The sequence below is a fragment of the Salmo salar genome, chromosome 12 (genome assembly GCF_965601325.2).
Source record: "Salmo salar chromosome 12, fSalSal1, whole genome shotgun sequence".
Classification (NCBI taxonomy): Eukaryota; Metazoa; Chordata; class Actinopteri; order Salmoniformes; family Salmonidae; genus Salmo; species Salmo salar.
Genome location: NC_138302.1, coordinates 33,940,231 through 33,955,469, shown reverse-complemented (window position 1 = coordinate 33,955,469; position 15,239 = coordinate 33,940,231). Strand labels below are relative to the sequence as shown.

General features: G+C 43.0%; 1 protein-coding gene across 1 annotated transcript; it reads left to right on the top strand.

Annotated features, from left to right (window-relative positions):
• Window positions 1-4,864: 4,864 nt before the first annotated feature.
• On the top strand, window positions 4,865-15,211 carry LOC106564904 (putative ATP-dependent RNA helicase DDX5). The gene is made up of 13 exons (XM_014131404.3): window positions 4,865-5,069; window positions 8,376-8,553; window positions 8,660-8,756; window positions 8,859-8,992; window positions 9,096-9,161; window positions 9,260-9,401; window positions 9,522-9,682; window positions 10,125-10,297; window positions 10,463-10,573; window positions 12,260-12,321; window positions 12,413-12,472; window positions 13,948-14,169; window positions 14,418-15,211. Exons 1-13 carry the CDS (start codon window positions 5,029-5,031, stop codon window positions 14,852-14,854), a joined length of 1,884 nt encoding a protein of 627 aa, XP_013986879.3. The 5' UTR covers window positions 4,865-5,028; the 3' UTR covers window positions 14,855-15,211.
• Window positions 15,212-15,239: the final 28 nt, after the last annotated feature.

Below are 15,239 nucleotides of genomic sequence, written 5' to 3'. Positions count from 1 at the left end.
AGTTATTTTACAAGATAACACAGACATACATTTCATAAATTAACCATATTTGTTATTAAAATATCACATGGTAGACAGGGTGTTCTTCCGAGTATCTGTCTTAAAGTAGTTCCCAGAGTTTCTAAACCCAGAGGCCCAACGTCGTGAGACTTCCGGGATGGCTAGCGAAGCAGACCAGGACTGGGTTTGAGAAGTCATTAACTTTGTTTCCATTAACTTCAACACTCAAAGTTCGCATAGAAAATAGATGCGACAATTGCCTGCTAGGGTACATTTAAATTTCGCCATTTCCCGATTGCAAACATTCTAATAGTTCGCCTTATTTCAGTTTATGTGACAAAAAAATAAGTCATTGTGTAGATAATCATTGTACCATCTAAACCAGTGTTTCCCAACCCTGGTCCTCGAGTGCCCCAACAGTACACAGTTTCGTTGTAGCCCTTGACAAACACATCTAATTCAACTCTTTGAGGGCTTGTGGATTAGTTGACAAGTTGAAATCAGGTGTGCTTGTCCAGAGTTAAAATAAATATGTTTACTGTTGGGGGTACTCGAGGAACCAGGGTTGGGAAACACTGATCTAAACTGCTGTAAAATATATTTTCCCATAACCAAAAATATTGTTTTCAGCTTGTGTATGAAACTTAACAGGAAGCATAGAAATAGGCACATAGAACAGAACTACTGCTTCTTAGACATGCTTTCAATGAAAATCAAGCTGATCCTAAATGTTATAGGCCTATTTCTATTTTGCCCTGCTTATCAAAAGTGTTGGTAAAACTTGTCAATAATCAACTGACTGGCTTTCTTGATAGTTTTTTGTCTATAGTATTTTCTGTCTATAGTATTCTCTTCGGTATGCAATCTGGTTTCCGCTCAGGTTATGGATGTGTCACTGCAACGTTAAAGGTCCTCAATGATGTCACCATAGCCTTTGATTCTAAGCAATATTGTGCTGCTATTTTTATTGACTTGGCCAAAGCTTTTGATACGGTGGACCATTCCATTCTTGTGGGCCGGCTAAGGAGTATTGGTGTCTCTGAGGGGTCTTTGGCCTGGGCTGCTAACAGTTGAAGTTGGAAGTTTACATACACTTAGGTTGGAGTCATTAAAACTAGTTTTTCAACCACTCCACAAATTTCTTGTTAACAAACTATAGTTTTGGCAAGTCAGTTAGCTACTTTGTGCATGACACAAGTCATTTTTCCAACAATTGTTTACAGACAGATTATTTCACTTATAACTCACTGTATCACAATTCCAGTGGGTAAGAAGTTTACATACACTAAGTTGACTGTGCCTTTAAACAGCTTGGAAAATTCCAGAAAATGATGTCATGGCTTTAGAAGCTAATGATAGGCTAATTGACATCATTTCAGACAATTGGAGGTGTACCTGTGCATGTATTTCAAGGCCTACCTTCAAACTCAGTGCCTCTTTGCTTGACATCATGGGAAAATCAAAAGAAATCAGGCAAGACCTCTGAAAAAAAATTGTAGACCTCCACAAGTCTGGTTCATCCTTGGGAGAAATTTCCAAATGCCTGAAGGTACCATGTTCATCTGTACAAACAATAGTACACAAGTATAAACACCATGGGACCACGCAGCCGTCATACCGCTCAGGAAGGAGACGCGTACAGTCTCCTAGAGATGAGCGTACTGTGGTGCGAAAAGTGCAAATCAATCCCAGAACAACAGCAAAGGACCTTGTGAAGATGCTGGAGGAAACAGGTACAAAAGTATCTATATCCACAATAAAATGAGTCCTATATCAACATAACCTGAAAGGCTGCTTCGCAAGGAAGAAGCCACTGCTCCAAAACCGCCATGAAAAAGCCAGACTACGGTTTGCAACTGGACATGGGAACAAAGATTGTACTTTTTGGAGAAATGTCCTCTGGTCTGATGAAACATAAATAGAACTGTTTGGCGATAATGACCACTGTTATGTTTGGAGGAAAAAGGGGGAGGCTTACAAGCCGAAGAACACCATCCCAACCGTGAAGCACAGGGGGTGGCAGCATCATGTTGTGGGGGTGCTTTGCTGCAGGAGGGACTGGTGCACTTCAAAAAATAGTTGTCATCATGTAGAAGGAAAATTATGTGTATATATTGAAGCAACATCTCAAGACATCAGTCAGGAAGTTAATGCTTGGTCGCAAGTGGGTTTCCCAAATGGGCAATGACCCCAAGCCTACTTCCAAAGTTGTGGGAAAATGGCTTAAGGACAACAAAGTCAGGGTATTGGAGTGGCCATCACTAAGCCCTGACCTCAATCCTATAGAAAATGTGTGAGCAGAACTGAAAAGGCGTGTGCGAGCAAGGAGGCCTACAAACCTAACTCAGTTACACCAGCTCTGTCAGGAGGAATGGGCCAAAATTCACCCAACTTATTGTGAGAAGCTTGTGGAAGGCTACCCAAAACGTTTGACCCAAGTTAAACAATTTAAAGGCAATGCTACCAAATACTAATTGAGTGTATGTAAACTTCTGACCCACTGGGAATGTGATGAAAGAAATCAAATCTGAAAAAAATCATCCTTCTGACATTTCACATTCTTAAAATAAAGTGGTGATCCTAACTGACCTAAGACAGGGAATTTTTAACATGATTAAATATCTGGAATTGTGAAAAACTGAGTTGAAATGTATTTGGCTAAGGTGTATGTAAAATTCCGACTTCAACTGTACCTCTCTCAGAGTGCAATGTATAAAGTCAGAAAATCTGCTGTCTCCTCCACTGCCTGTCACCAAGGGAGTACCCTAAGTCTCAATCCTAGGCCTCACGCTCTTCTAAATTTACATCAACAACTTAGCTCAGGCAGTAGAAAGCTCTCTCATCCATTTATATGCAGATGATACAGTCTTATACTAAGCTGGCCCCTACCTGGATTTTGTGCTAAATGCTCGACAACAAAGCTTTTTTAGTGTCCAACAAGATTTCTCTACCCATAACCTTGTTCTAAACCCCTCCAAAACAAAGGTCATGTGGTTTGGTAAGAAGAATGCCCCTCTTACCACAGGTGTTATTGCTACCTCTGAAGGTTTAGAGCTTGAGGTAGTCACCTCATACAAGTACTTGGGAGTATGGCTAGATGGTACACTGTCCTTCTCTCAGCACATATGAAAGCTGCAGGCTACAGTTACATTTAGACTTGGTTACTTATTATTATTATTAATTATTAATAATTATTATTAATAATTGTTATTATTACTTATTACTCTATCGTAATCGATCCTCTTTCACCCCAGCTGCCAAACTAACTCTGATTCAGATGACCATCCTACCTATGCTAGATTACGGAGACATAATTTATAGATCGGCAGGTAAGGGTGCTCTCGAGCAGCTAGATGTTCTTTACCATTCGGCCATCAGATTTGCCACCGATGCTCCTGATCGGACACATCACTGCACTCTATACTCCTCTGTAAACTGGTCATCTTTGTATACCCGTCGCAAGACTCACTGGCCTCTTAGGCCTCACTCCCTCTTGAGATATCTCCTGCAGCCCTCATCCTCCACCCGTTCTGCCATACACATTCTGTTAAAGGTCCCCAAAGCACACACATCCATGGGTCACTCCTCTTTTCAGTTCGCTGCAGCTAGCAACTGGAACGAGCTGCAACAAACACTCAAACTGGACAGCTTTATCTGAATCTCTTCATTCAAAGACTCAATCATGCTCGCTCTTACTGACAGTTGTGGCTGCTTTGTGTGATGTATTGTTGTCTCTACCTTCTTGACCTTTGTGCTGTTGACTATCCCCAATAATGTTTGTACCATGGTTTGTTCTGCTACCCTGCTGTGTTGTCATGTGTTGCTGCCTTGCTATGTTGTTGTCTTAGGTCTCTCTTTATGAAATGTTGTTTTGTCTCTCTTGTTGTGATGTGTGTTTTGTCCTATATTTATATATATATATTTTTTTTTATACCAAGCCCTGTCCCTGCAGGAGGCCTTTTGCCTTTTGGTAGGCGTCACTGTAAATAACAATTTGTTCTTAACTGACTTGCCTAGTTAAGTAAAGGTTAAATAATTTTTTTTAAAGTAAGTTTGACAAAATAAAAATCCACCCCTGTCGAACAGATAAAAATGTTTTTGGGGGTGGGGGGCAACATTGCTTTTGTCGAATAAACCTTGGTTTATGGAAACCTGCTAATGACAGAAGTGAAACATTATTCCTTAGTTGTTCATTTTCTCGAAATCTAAAGACACAAACATGTTATTACTCCAATCTCGTGAAAGTGACAAACTGACACTTTTTAATTTTCGTTAAAAAACAACATCTGTATATGGAAGAAGTGCCTTCTGATTTGACTGCCTGCACATGCGCAGTCCGTTAAACCCGATGACGTGATTCTGCGCATGACTTTGGTAGCCAAAGTCGCCTTAACATCGCCTACATGTGTGATCTGGGTTTTGTATTAGAGAAGCAGTTTCTGCCCATCATAATACTGTAACGTTACTGACTTTGGTATCCATTATTTGTTGACTGCATTAAAATGAACATTGGTAAAATTTGATTTGAAGATAGGTGTTAATTGCAAACGTTGGGGGTGGTCACTATTTGCTTTTGTACATATTTGGTTCCCATCAATTTTGCGGTAAATTGCTTCTTTCAGTAGACTATTGAGTAGAAGTTGTAGCTAATGTAGTGTTCCTGTGTAAACACAATATTGCGTCTACTACCTGCATTACTGTTTTAAAATGATTTATACATTGTCCATGTTGAATAAAGTAATACATTAGTACTTAATTTGGCTCAAGTAATGAAGGTTATTGTAAAAACGTCAAACTGTGCCAATCAGCTAACTTCCGTGACCAAATAAGGAGAAAAAGTAGTACCAGACACATGCGCGTTGATATGTTCCAATGTGTTATGAGCTAGTACACCGTTTTGACTGACATTTGTCTGCCGGTATTTCGATTTTCGTGTCGCACTTGTAGATTATCCACTTGTATTTATCACAGATTGGTTTAGAGATATAGACGTGGTTACCATTTGTTACTTTCATACTCTGCTAAACCATGCCTGGATTTTCAGACAGAGATCGTGGCAGAGACAGGGGGTAAGTAGGTAACGCTAATGTCTGTTTAGCTAACGTCGTTAGCTAGGAAAAGACGGTGCGATGGTTAGTTTTAACGCGGTACTGTAGCTAGCTAGGTACGTTTTGTTTATCCATGCCATTGGCTTGATGTGCAATGTTAATACGACTTCTTTGAACCCTAATCAATTGTTAAAGTACATTTTGCCTGATCTAATTGATGTAACAAGCAGGTCGGGCAAATGTTTAGCTGGCAGTTAACATTAGCTACCTACAATAACGCGTTAGCGATGGGAGATTCTCACAGGCCTATGCTATATTTGATATAATAACCATATTCACCACACTTGCACATCGGTGCATAAAATAAGAACCCTGGAATGTTTGGTCAGCTTGGATGTTGCAAATTGTTTCGAATCAAAATGCCGGCCGGTTCCCTTTGTTCCTCCTCTACCGGCCGGAATTAAAATGGCAGCTAAACTGGTTTAAACGTGACGCAGAAACGAATGTAGTTATACCTACCACATCTTTGCATGTGTAAGCAAATGGGTCACTGCTATCCAGCCCTTGATCGTGGCTCTCAGTTCCATTACACATGTAATTAAAAGTGCTTTCCTCACCATCTTAAATAAGCATGCCCCATTCAAAGAATCTAGAACTAAGAACAGATATAGCCCTTGGTTCACTCCAGACTTGACTGCCCTTGACCAGCACAAAAACATCCGGTGGCGTACTGCATTAGCATCAAATAGCCCCGCGATATGCAACTTTTCAGGGAAGTTAGGAACCAATATACACAGGCAGTTTGAAAAAGCTAGCCTTTGCTTTCCTAACAGAAATTTGCATCCTGTAGCACAAAGCCAAAAAGTTCTGGGACACTGTAAAGTCCATGGAGAATAAGAGAACCTCCTCCCAGCTGCCCACTGTAGCTAGGAAACACTGTCACCCCCGATAAATCCACGATAATTGAGAATTTCAATAAGCATTTTTCTACAGCTGGCCATGCTTTCCACCTGGCTACCCCTACCCCGGTCAACAGCCCTGCACCCCCCACAGCAACTTGCCTAAGCCTCCCCCATTTCTCCTTCACCCAAATCCAGATAGCTGATGTTCTGAAAGAGCTGCAAAATCTGGACCACTACAAACCAGCCGGGCTAGACAATCTGGACCCCCTCTTTCTAAAATGATCCACCGCAATTCTTGCAACCCCTATTACTAGCCTGTTCAACCTCTCTTTCGTATCGTCTGAGATCCCTAAAGACTGGAAAGCTGCCGCGGTCATCCCCCTCTTCAAAGGGGGAGACACTCTAGACCCAAACTGTTACAGACCTATATCTATCCTACCCTGCCTTTCTAAGGTCTTCGAAAGCCAAGTGAACAAACCATTTCGAATCCCACCGTACCTTCTCCGCTATGCAATCTGGTTTCTGAACTGGTCATGGGTGCACCTCAGCCACGCTCAAGGTTCTAAACGATATCATAACCTCCATCGATAAAAGACAGTACTGTGCAGCCGTCTTCATCGACCTGGCCAAGGGTTTTGTCAATCACCGCATTCTTATCGGCAGACTCAACAGCCTTGGTTTCTCAAATGACTGCCTCGCCTGGTTCACCAACTACTTTTCAGATAGTTCAGTCAAATCAGATGGCCTGTTGTCCGGGCCTCTGGCAGTCTCTATGGGAGTGCCACAGGGTTCAATTCTTGGGCCAACTGTTTTCTCTGTATACATCAATGATGTCGCTCTTGCTGCTGGTGAGTCTCTGATCCACCTCAGCAGGCGACACCATTCTGTATACTTCTGGCCCTTCTTTGGACACTGTAAAATAACCTCCAGATGAGCTTCAATGCCATACAACTCTCCTTCCGTGGCCTCCAACTGCTCTTAAATGCTAGTAAAACTAAATGCATGCTCTTCAACCGATCGCTGCCCGCCCGTCTAGCATCACTACTCTGGACGGTTCTGACTTAGAATATGTGTACAACTACAAATGCCTAGGTGTCTGGTTAGACTAAACTCTCCTTCCAGGCTCACATTAAGCATCTCCAATCCAAAATTTTAATCTAGAATCGGCTTCCTATTTTGCAACAATGCATCCTTCACTCATGCTGCAAAACATACCCTCGTAAAACTGACTCCTATCGATCCTTGACTTCGGCGATCATTTTACAAAAAAGCCTCAAGCACTCAGCAAATTGGATGTGGTCTATCACAGTGCTATCCGTTTTGTCACCAAAGCCCCATATACTACCCACCACTGCGACCTGTATGCTCTCGTTGGCTGGCACTTGCTTCATATTCATCGCCAAACCCACTGGCTCCAGGTCATCTAAGTCTTTGCTAGGTAAAGCCCCGCCTTATCTTAGCTCACTGGTCACCATAGCAGCACCCACCCGTCGCACTCGCCCCAGCAGGTATATTTCACTGGTCATCCCCAAAGCCAACTCCTCATTTAGCCGCCTTTCCTTCCAGTTCTCTGTTGCCAGTGACTGGAACGAATTACAAAAATCACTGAAGCTGGAGTCTTATATCTCCCTCACTAACTTTGAGCATCAGCTGTCAGAGCAGCTAACCGATCATTGCACCTGTACACAGACCATCTGTAAATAGCCCCCCAACTACCTCATCCCCATATTGTTATTTATTTTTTTTGCTCCTGTGCACCCCAGTATCTCTACTTGCACATTCATCTTCTGCTCATCTATCAATCCAGTGTTAATGCTAAATTGTAATTAAGTGTAAAGATAAGAGCCACGACGCTCGATCTTAAAATTTAAATGCATCGATTGCGGTATGGGTTTGGAAACATAACTTTATCTTTCATATTGGCGAAATTGATACACACATTTATTGGGTTCGGGTACCCACACGGCCATGTTACAGCGCTTGATTACGGAAGAGAGAGTGGACTACCTGCACTATTTAGCTATCTGTGTCTCAGAACACCTGTTTTGTAAACGGAAGACAGATGACACTGAAAAATACTGTCGGCTGCAACTGTTAAACAGTTTACAGTTAGTATATTTTCTGTTTGTGAAATTATTTTGACCTGATTAAAGTAGACGGATTTGTGTCTATAACCAATTCACGTTTAGATGGAGTGTTTGGCTTCCAGAGCCAATTTGTCCATTAATGGAACACTAAGGAGTAACGTTGGACAAAGGGAACCTATGTTATGCTAGCTGTTGTAGTACTCATCAAGCCATGCAAACTCATGGGGGAATGTGGGGTATCAGTTCCTCATTGTAGCTGGCATAACTATCTGACTTCAACCCAGCATTCACTGTATGCACAGTCATCTAATATTAGGTTGTTCCCCCTACTATTTCAGGTATGGAGGTGCACCTCGTTTTGGAGGCGGCGGTGGTGGCAGTAGGGGTGGACCACCTCAGGGGAAATTTGGCAACCCAGGCGAAAGGCTGCGCAAAAAACACTGGAACATGGATGAGCTCCCAAAGTTCGAGAAGAACTTCTACCAGGAGCACCCGGATGTGACCCGCAGACCACCTGTAAGTGACCCAGGCAGTTCTTTCTGTCTGATTTTGAGTGTGGTCTAAACCTTTTGATTCAAATGGTCTTTGCCTATGAACAACCTTTTTATGCGTCTAATTGCAGCAAGAGGTGGAGAACTACCTGAGAAGTAAAGACGTAACAGTGAAAGGCAGAGACTGCCCTAAGCCCATGATGAAGTTTCACGAGGCCAATTTTCCAAGTGAGTAAAACTGCTCTTCCAACTTTGCTTAAGAACAAGCTGGTTGTATAAAATGGTGGAATTGAATCTTATATGTAATCTAACTTTGTTTGTTTTTTTCAGATTATGTGATGGATGTGATTGCCAAACAAGGATGGGCTGAGCCAACTCCTATCCAGGCTCAGGGCTGGCCTCTGGCCCTCAGTGGGAAAGACATGGTGGGCATTGCCCAGACAGGCTCCGGTAAAACCCTTGCTGTAAGTACATTGATTTAAAACTACTCTTAGTAGCTTCTTTCTGGTACATATTTGTGCAGTTGAACCATTTGAGCTCAGTTTCCCCCCCCCCCCCCCCTCACAGTATCTGCTGCCTGCAATCGTGCACATTCAACACCAGCCATTCTTGGAGCATGGAGACGGACCTATAGTAAGTACACCATAAGCCTCTTGGATAGAGAACATCCTTATTAGTTTTTACAGGTTGAGTCCAGCTGAATAACACTTGTCTCTATCTTTGTCTCTCAGTGTTTGGTGCTGGCCCCGACCCGTGAGCTGGCTCAGCAGGTGCAGCAGGTTGCCGCTGAGTATGGCAGGGCCTCCCGCCTGAAGTCAGTCTGCGTCTATGGTGGAGCCCCCAAAGGACCCCAGATTCGGGACCTTGAGAGAGGTATCTATCCACCACTTTTGTTTTGCTTTCATTTGTTTGCTCAATACGTTGGTTCTGTATGAAATAATTTTGGTGATAGAGGCAGACATCTGAGTGAGTGTTGTCTGTTTCCCCCCCTAGGTGTTGAGATCTGTATTGCCACCCCAGGGCGTCTCATTGACTTTCTGGAGGCTGGGAAGACCAACCTTCGCAGGTGTACCTACCTTGTGCTGGACGAGGCTGACCGTATGCTGGATATGGGCTTCGAGCCCCAAATCCGCAAAATTGTGGACCAAATTAGAGTATGTGGCTTTGAGTCAACACAATTCCTTTGGCTAGAATTCTTCAGTATAAAGGCTCATTCCCGCAATGATTTGTAGACTTGCTCAATACTTGCTGCTGATTTCAATTGGCAGAATTCCCATTGGACTTTGACAAATCATTGCAGAGTCTGCATAACATGACTAACCTGTACCCCTGCACATTGACTCGGTACCGATACCCCCTTTTATGGATTTAATTTTTTTAAACTTTAGCTTCTTTATTAAATATTTTATGAACTCTATTTCTTGAACTGCATTGTTGGTTAAGTGTTTGTAAATAAGCGTTTCATGGTCATATATGCACCGAAGTTGTATTCGGTGCATGTGACAAATAGAATTTGATTCGATTTTCCTGTAGGATCAGCCATTTAGTATTTTATCAAATCCTTTAAATAATCTATTTTCTCTGTTCTTCTCTCAGCCGGATCGTCAGACCCTCATGTGGAGTGCCACCTGGCCCAAGGAGGTGCGCCAGCTGGCTGAGGACTTCCTGAAGCAGTACGTCCAAATCAACGTGGGCGCTCTGCAGCTCAGCGCCAACCACAACATCCTGCAGATAGTGGACGTGTGCAACGACGGAGAGAAGGATGACAAGTGAGTGACCCATTCCTCGTCAGCAAAGCCAAACGTCACATTTACACTGTTTCGTAATTGAAGGAATTCAAACAGAAGAACTCGTCAATTGGTCATTCATTTGTCTCATCCAGGATAGTGTGAGTCATGTCAATTTAAACCCGGTCTCTTGTCTTTCCACTTAAGACTCCTCCGGCTGCTGGAAGAGATCATGAGTGAGAAGGAGAACAAGACCATCATCTTTACTGAGACCAAGAGACGCTGCGATGAGCTAACCAGGAGGATGAGACGAGATGGGTAAGTGTCATCACATGTCTCATTTAACTTCTATGGGCTACTTGGGACACTAGCCTGCGGGACACAGCCATTGAAATAACAGGGCGGCAAATTCAAAAACAACAATGTCATAATTCAACTTTCTCAAACATACAACTATTTTACACCATTTTAAAGATACACTTCTCCTTGATGTAACCACATTGTCCGATTTCAAAAAGGCTTTACAGCGAAAGAAAAACATTAGATTATGTTAGAGTACATAGACAAAAATAATCACACAGCCATTTTCCAAGCAAGGACATGTGTCAATAAAACCCAAAACACAGCTAAATGAAGCACTAACCTTTGACGATCTCCATCAGATGACATTCCTAGGACATTATGTTACACAATACATGTATGTTTTGTTTGATAAAGTTCATATTTATATCCAAAAACAGCATTTTACATTGGCGCGTGATGTTCAGAAAATGTATTCCCACCAAAACGTCCTGTGAATGTGCACATCAATTTACAAAAATACTCATCATAAACGTTGACCAAATGTATAACAATTATTTAATGAATTATAGATAGACTACTCCTGGATGCAACCCCTGTCAGATTTTAAAATAGCTTTACGGAGAAAGCACATTTTTCAATATTCTGAGTTCATAGCTCAGCCATCACAGCGAGCTATACAGACACCCGCCAAGTTCGGGGCAACCTAAACTCAGAATTAGTATTAGAAATATTGTATTACCTTTGCTGATCTTCGTCAGAATGCACTCCCAGGACTGCTACTTCCACAAGAAATGTTGTTTTTGTTCGCAATAATTCATATTTATGTCCTTCCCTGTAGCTCAATTGGTAGAGCATGGTGTTTGCAACGCCAGGGTTGTAGGTTCGATTCCCACGGGGGGCCAGCACAGAAAAAAAATATGTATGAAATGTATGCATTCACTACTGTAAGCCGCTCTGGATAAGAGCGTCTGCTAAATGACTAAAATGTAAATGTAAAAATGTAATGTCCAAATACCTCCGTTTTCTTCGTGCGTTCAGGTCACTATCCAAAGGTACCAGAGACGAAAAGTCAAAATGTTCCATTACCGTACTTAGAAGCATGTCAAACGCTGTTTAAAATCAATCTTTATGGTATTTTTAATGTAAAATTGCGATAATATTCCAACTGGACAATAGCATATTCATTCAAGAAGGAAAAGAAGGAGCGTCGTGCTCGCGGGACCGAGCATATCCAATCCCTTTGTCTCCAGGCAGTCCACTCAGTGACTGAGCTCCTATTATCTGCCCAGTGACAGGAGAATGCTCAAACCACTTTCTGAAGGCTGTTGACAGCCAATGGAAGCCTTAGGAAGTGCAACGTCACCCCACAGACACTGTAGTTTCGATAGAGAATCAAAAGAACTACAGTTCTCAGACTTTCCACTTCCTGCTTGGATTTTTCTCAGGTTTTTGCCTGCCATATGAGTTCTGTTATACTCAGACACAATTCAAACAGTTTTAGAAACTTCAGAGTGTTTTCTATCCAAATCTACTAATGATATGCATATTCTACTTTCTGGGCCAGAGTAGTAACCTGTTTAAATTGGGTACGTTTTTCATCCGGCCGTGAAAATACTGCCCCCTACACCCCAACAGGTTAACTGGTAAATCATTCTCCATGTAATGTGTCATGCCTCTGATGTCCATGTTTGTCTGTTATAGCTGGCCAGCAATGGGTATCCACGGAGACAAGAGCCAGCAGGAGAGAGACTGGGTTCTCAATGGTATGCCTGAAATATTTTTTATATATATATATTCTTAAGTTTGTCACAACAATGTTATGGACTTGTATAATTGAAGTCGATCTTTCCACAGAGTTCAAATACGGCAAGGCCCCCATCCTCATCGCCACTGACGTGGCCTCCCGCGGTCTAGGTCAGTATGGCTTTGGTTAAACCCTTTGGTTGTTTTCCTCAATATTTTCACTTTTTAAAGAAAGTGGTTTTGGCTTTCTTTAACTTCTATGCATTTTCTGAGTTTCTCACCTAAAGGTGCAGTCTTTGTGGCAGGGCCTAGGCATGACAAGTCCCAGGCCTCGAGGGGGAAGGAGGACATATTGGAAATGAAGTTGCCCCACTGGCTGCCACCCAGTGGGCCTAGAGAGGTGAAAGCTCTGTGTGCCAGTAATCCTCAAGTCAAGGCAGTGTGGCTAAGCCTTGTTTCTGATATCTTTTTTTTATTTTTTATACATGACATTATTTGTTCTCTGTCCATGGATTTTTACCTGAAAAATGCCTTCGTCGAGACGTTTCCAACTGAAACGTTACACACACAAACGCTTGACGTGACCATTTGCCTTGCATGCGTTTTGTAGAGGGCACTGTATTGCAAGTCACTGTTTTGAGATTTGGAGCGATTCTGTTAGTTGCGGAGCTTGTCCCCAAAAAAGCATGGGCGTTGCGAATGTCACAGCTTTCCATTGCTATATATTTTTCTCCCTCACTCAAAGCACTGGTTTTCTTGAAATGGAGAGAGCAGTTTTCAACTTACTGTTGTCGAATCGAAATTGATGAGAAACTGGCACGTGTTTAAGGGGCTATGGGAACATCTAGAGAAAGTGAAAAATAGAAGAGCTTCAAAAACCAAAGTTCCTCCCTCGCCTGCTTTTTAAAGTCATGTCGAGACCTGCCAACGAGAGACATTTTCTCAAGTGAACGAACACTGGCTTCTGGGAAGATCTTGCCTAGACGAGACTGATGGGGCGGGGTGCTCTATGCTCTCTGAGGGGCACCACAGGGGTCAATACTTGGACCTTTTTCATTTTTGCCTTTTTTGGGTCCCCCCTCAAATTAGTACTTGGTCTATTCGGTCTTGGCAAGACGTGCAGTGAGGCCTTTATTAGCAAGCTTCTTATGAGTGTGACTGGGAAAAAGGACCTTCAGAACCCATACCAACTGAAAGGTCCTATATTGGCACACGAGGAGGCAACAGTGCACATAGCGGCCCTACTGCGTAGAAGCTCCTGGATGTCACTTGACAATTTGTGGGGGAGTTCGCTGCATTGGGAAAGGACTAGTGAATGCATACTCCTTAATGGTAAGACTTCAAATCCAGTTCTTTTCCTCCCCTGGTTAAAAAAGGGAGGGAGAATGCCTTAGGATTTTTTTGATATGGTAAGCAAACGGAGTGTGCATCTCGTTTCTCTCTTCCCACAGTAGTATTCCCATGGAGTAGAACGTTTTTCTTGGATTGTGTTGGTTAACCCCGTTCTTTGCAGCTCAGCTAAGAATCCAGTCTCTGGAACCTTTTTAGCTCTCCATTCTCTATGCTAACCTTGTCCTTTGGTCTGGCTGTTGTGGTGTGCAAAATCCTGTATGGTGTCCTTTTTGCCACACTGCAACACTTTACAGATGTGGAGGATGTGAAATTTGTCATAAATTATGACTATCCTAACTCCTCTGAGGACTATATCCACCGCATTGGACGCACGGCCCGCAGTCAAAAAACAGGCACCGCCTACACCTTCTTCACCCCCAACAACATGAAACAGGCCAGTGACCTCATAGCTGTGCTCCGCGAAGCTAACCAGGCTATCAACCCCAAGCTTCTCCAGATGGCAGAGGCCAGAGGAGGTAATTCCTATGGCGGGTGAGACGCGAACAAGGCTGTGGTTACATCTGCATACATTTCGATTTTCTAGATAAGAAATCTATTTGAAGGGTTTTGGGGCAGAGGTTCTTAAAAATTAAATACGAAGATGGCCCACCTTGTTCTCACCATATTTGTCAAATATCATTTTAGTTTAAATGTCTTCACGCCACCCATCACTGCTACCAGTCTCACCACTGCCCTGTCTCTTGTTTTTTGTCTTGTTTTCCAGGTCGTGGAGGGGGGGGAAGAGGTGGCTTTAGGGATGACCGACGAGATAGGTATTCTGGGGGGAGGAGTTACGGTGGTGGTGGTGGTAGTTACAGGGACAAGGATAGCGACAGGGGGTTCAGTGGGGGACCAAAGAGTGCCTTCGGCGCAAAAACCCAAAACGGAGTGGGCTACGGGGGTAGCACCTATGACAAGGGCGCTAGCTCTGGCGGCAGCTACGGCAACAGCTACGGCAGCAACGGACAGGCTAGCTTCGGCTCCACCAACCAGGTGGGTGCGTTCGGCGGCCAGAACTTCCAGGCCCCTCCACAGTTTGGAGCTGCGCAGGCGGCTGCCCCAAATGGCATGGGTCGCCCGCCGTTCCCCTTTAACCCACAGGCACAGCAGCCCCAACAACCCATGGTTCCCTACTCTATGCCTCCACCTTTCCCACAGTAACTGACTAGGTGTCGATTGTGTGCACAATTCACAACCAAACCACAATTTTTTTCACCCTCGTCTTCAAATCTTATATTAATATTATTATTATTATCCTTTGTACTGTTTAACTTTTTTTGCTTACAGCAGGGTTGGAATTCTTCAGTAACCCCAAGCATTGAAATGAGTCCCAATGGGGCTGTTGAAGTGCATCTTTAACTGGTGCACGTCTCCTTGACTGTTTTTATTTGTTACATTCCTCAGTAATTTATTTTTACTAAGAAATGCAGATTTGAGTTAGTGGTATGTTTAAAGTGATATGTTAAGATCTTACTTGGGGGACATGCATGGGCCTTCAAATAAAACAATTAAATTCAAGTTTTGTGGTGATTCATTGTTCTATTGA

Coding starts and splice junctions, on each gene's coding strand:
- LOC106564904 (XM_014131404.3), top strand. CDS start 5,029: ATGCCTGGATTTTCAGACAGAGATCGTGGCAGAGACAGGGG. Junction 12,322..12,412: donor GAGAGACTGGGTTCTCAATG/GTATGCCTGAAA, acceptor ATCTTTCCACAG/AGTTCAAATACGGCAAGGCC. Junction 14,170..14,417: donor GATGGCAGAGGCCAGAGGAG/GTAATTCCTATG, acceptor CTTGTTTTCCAG/GTCGTGGAGGGGGGGGAAGA.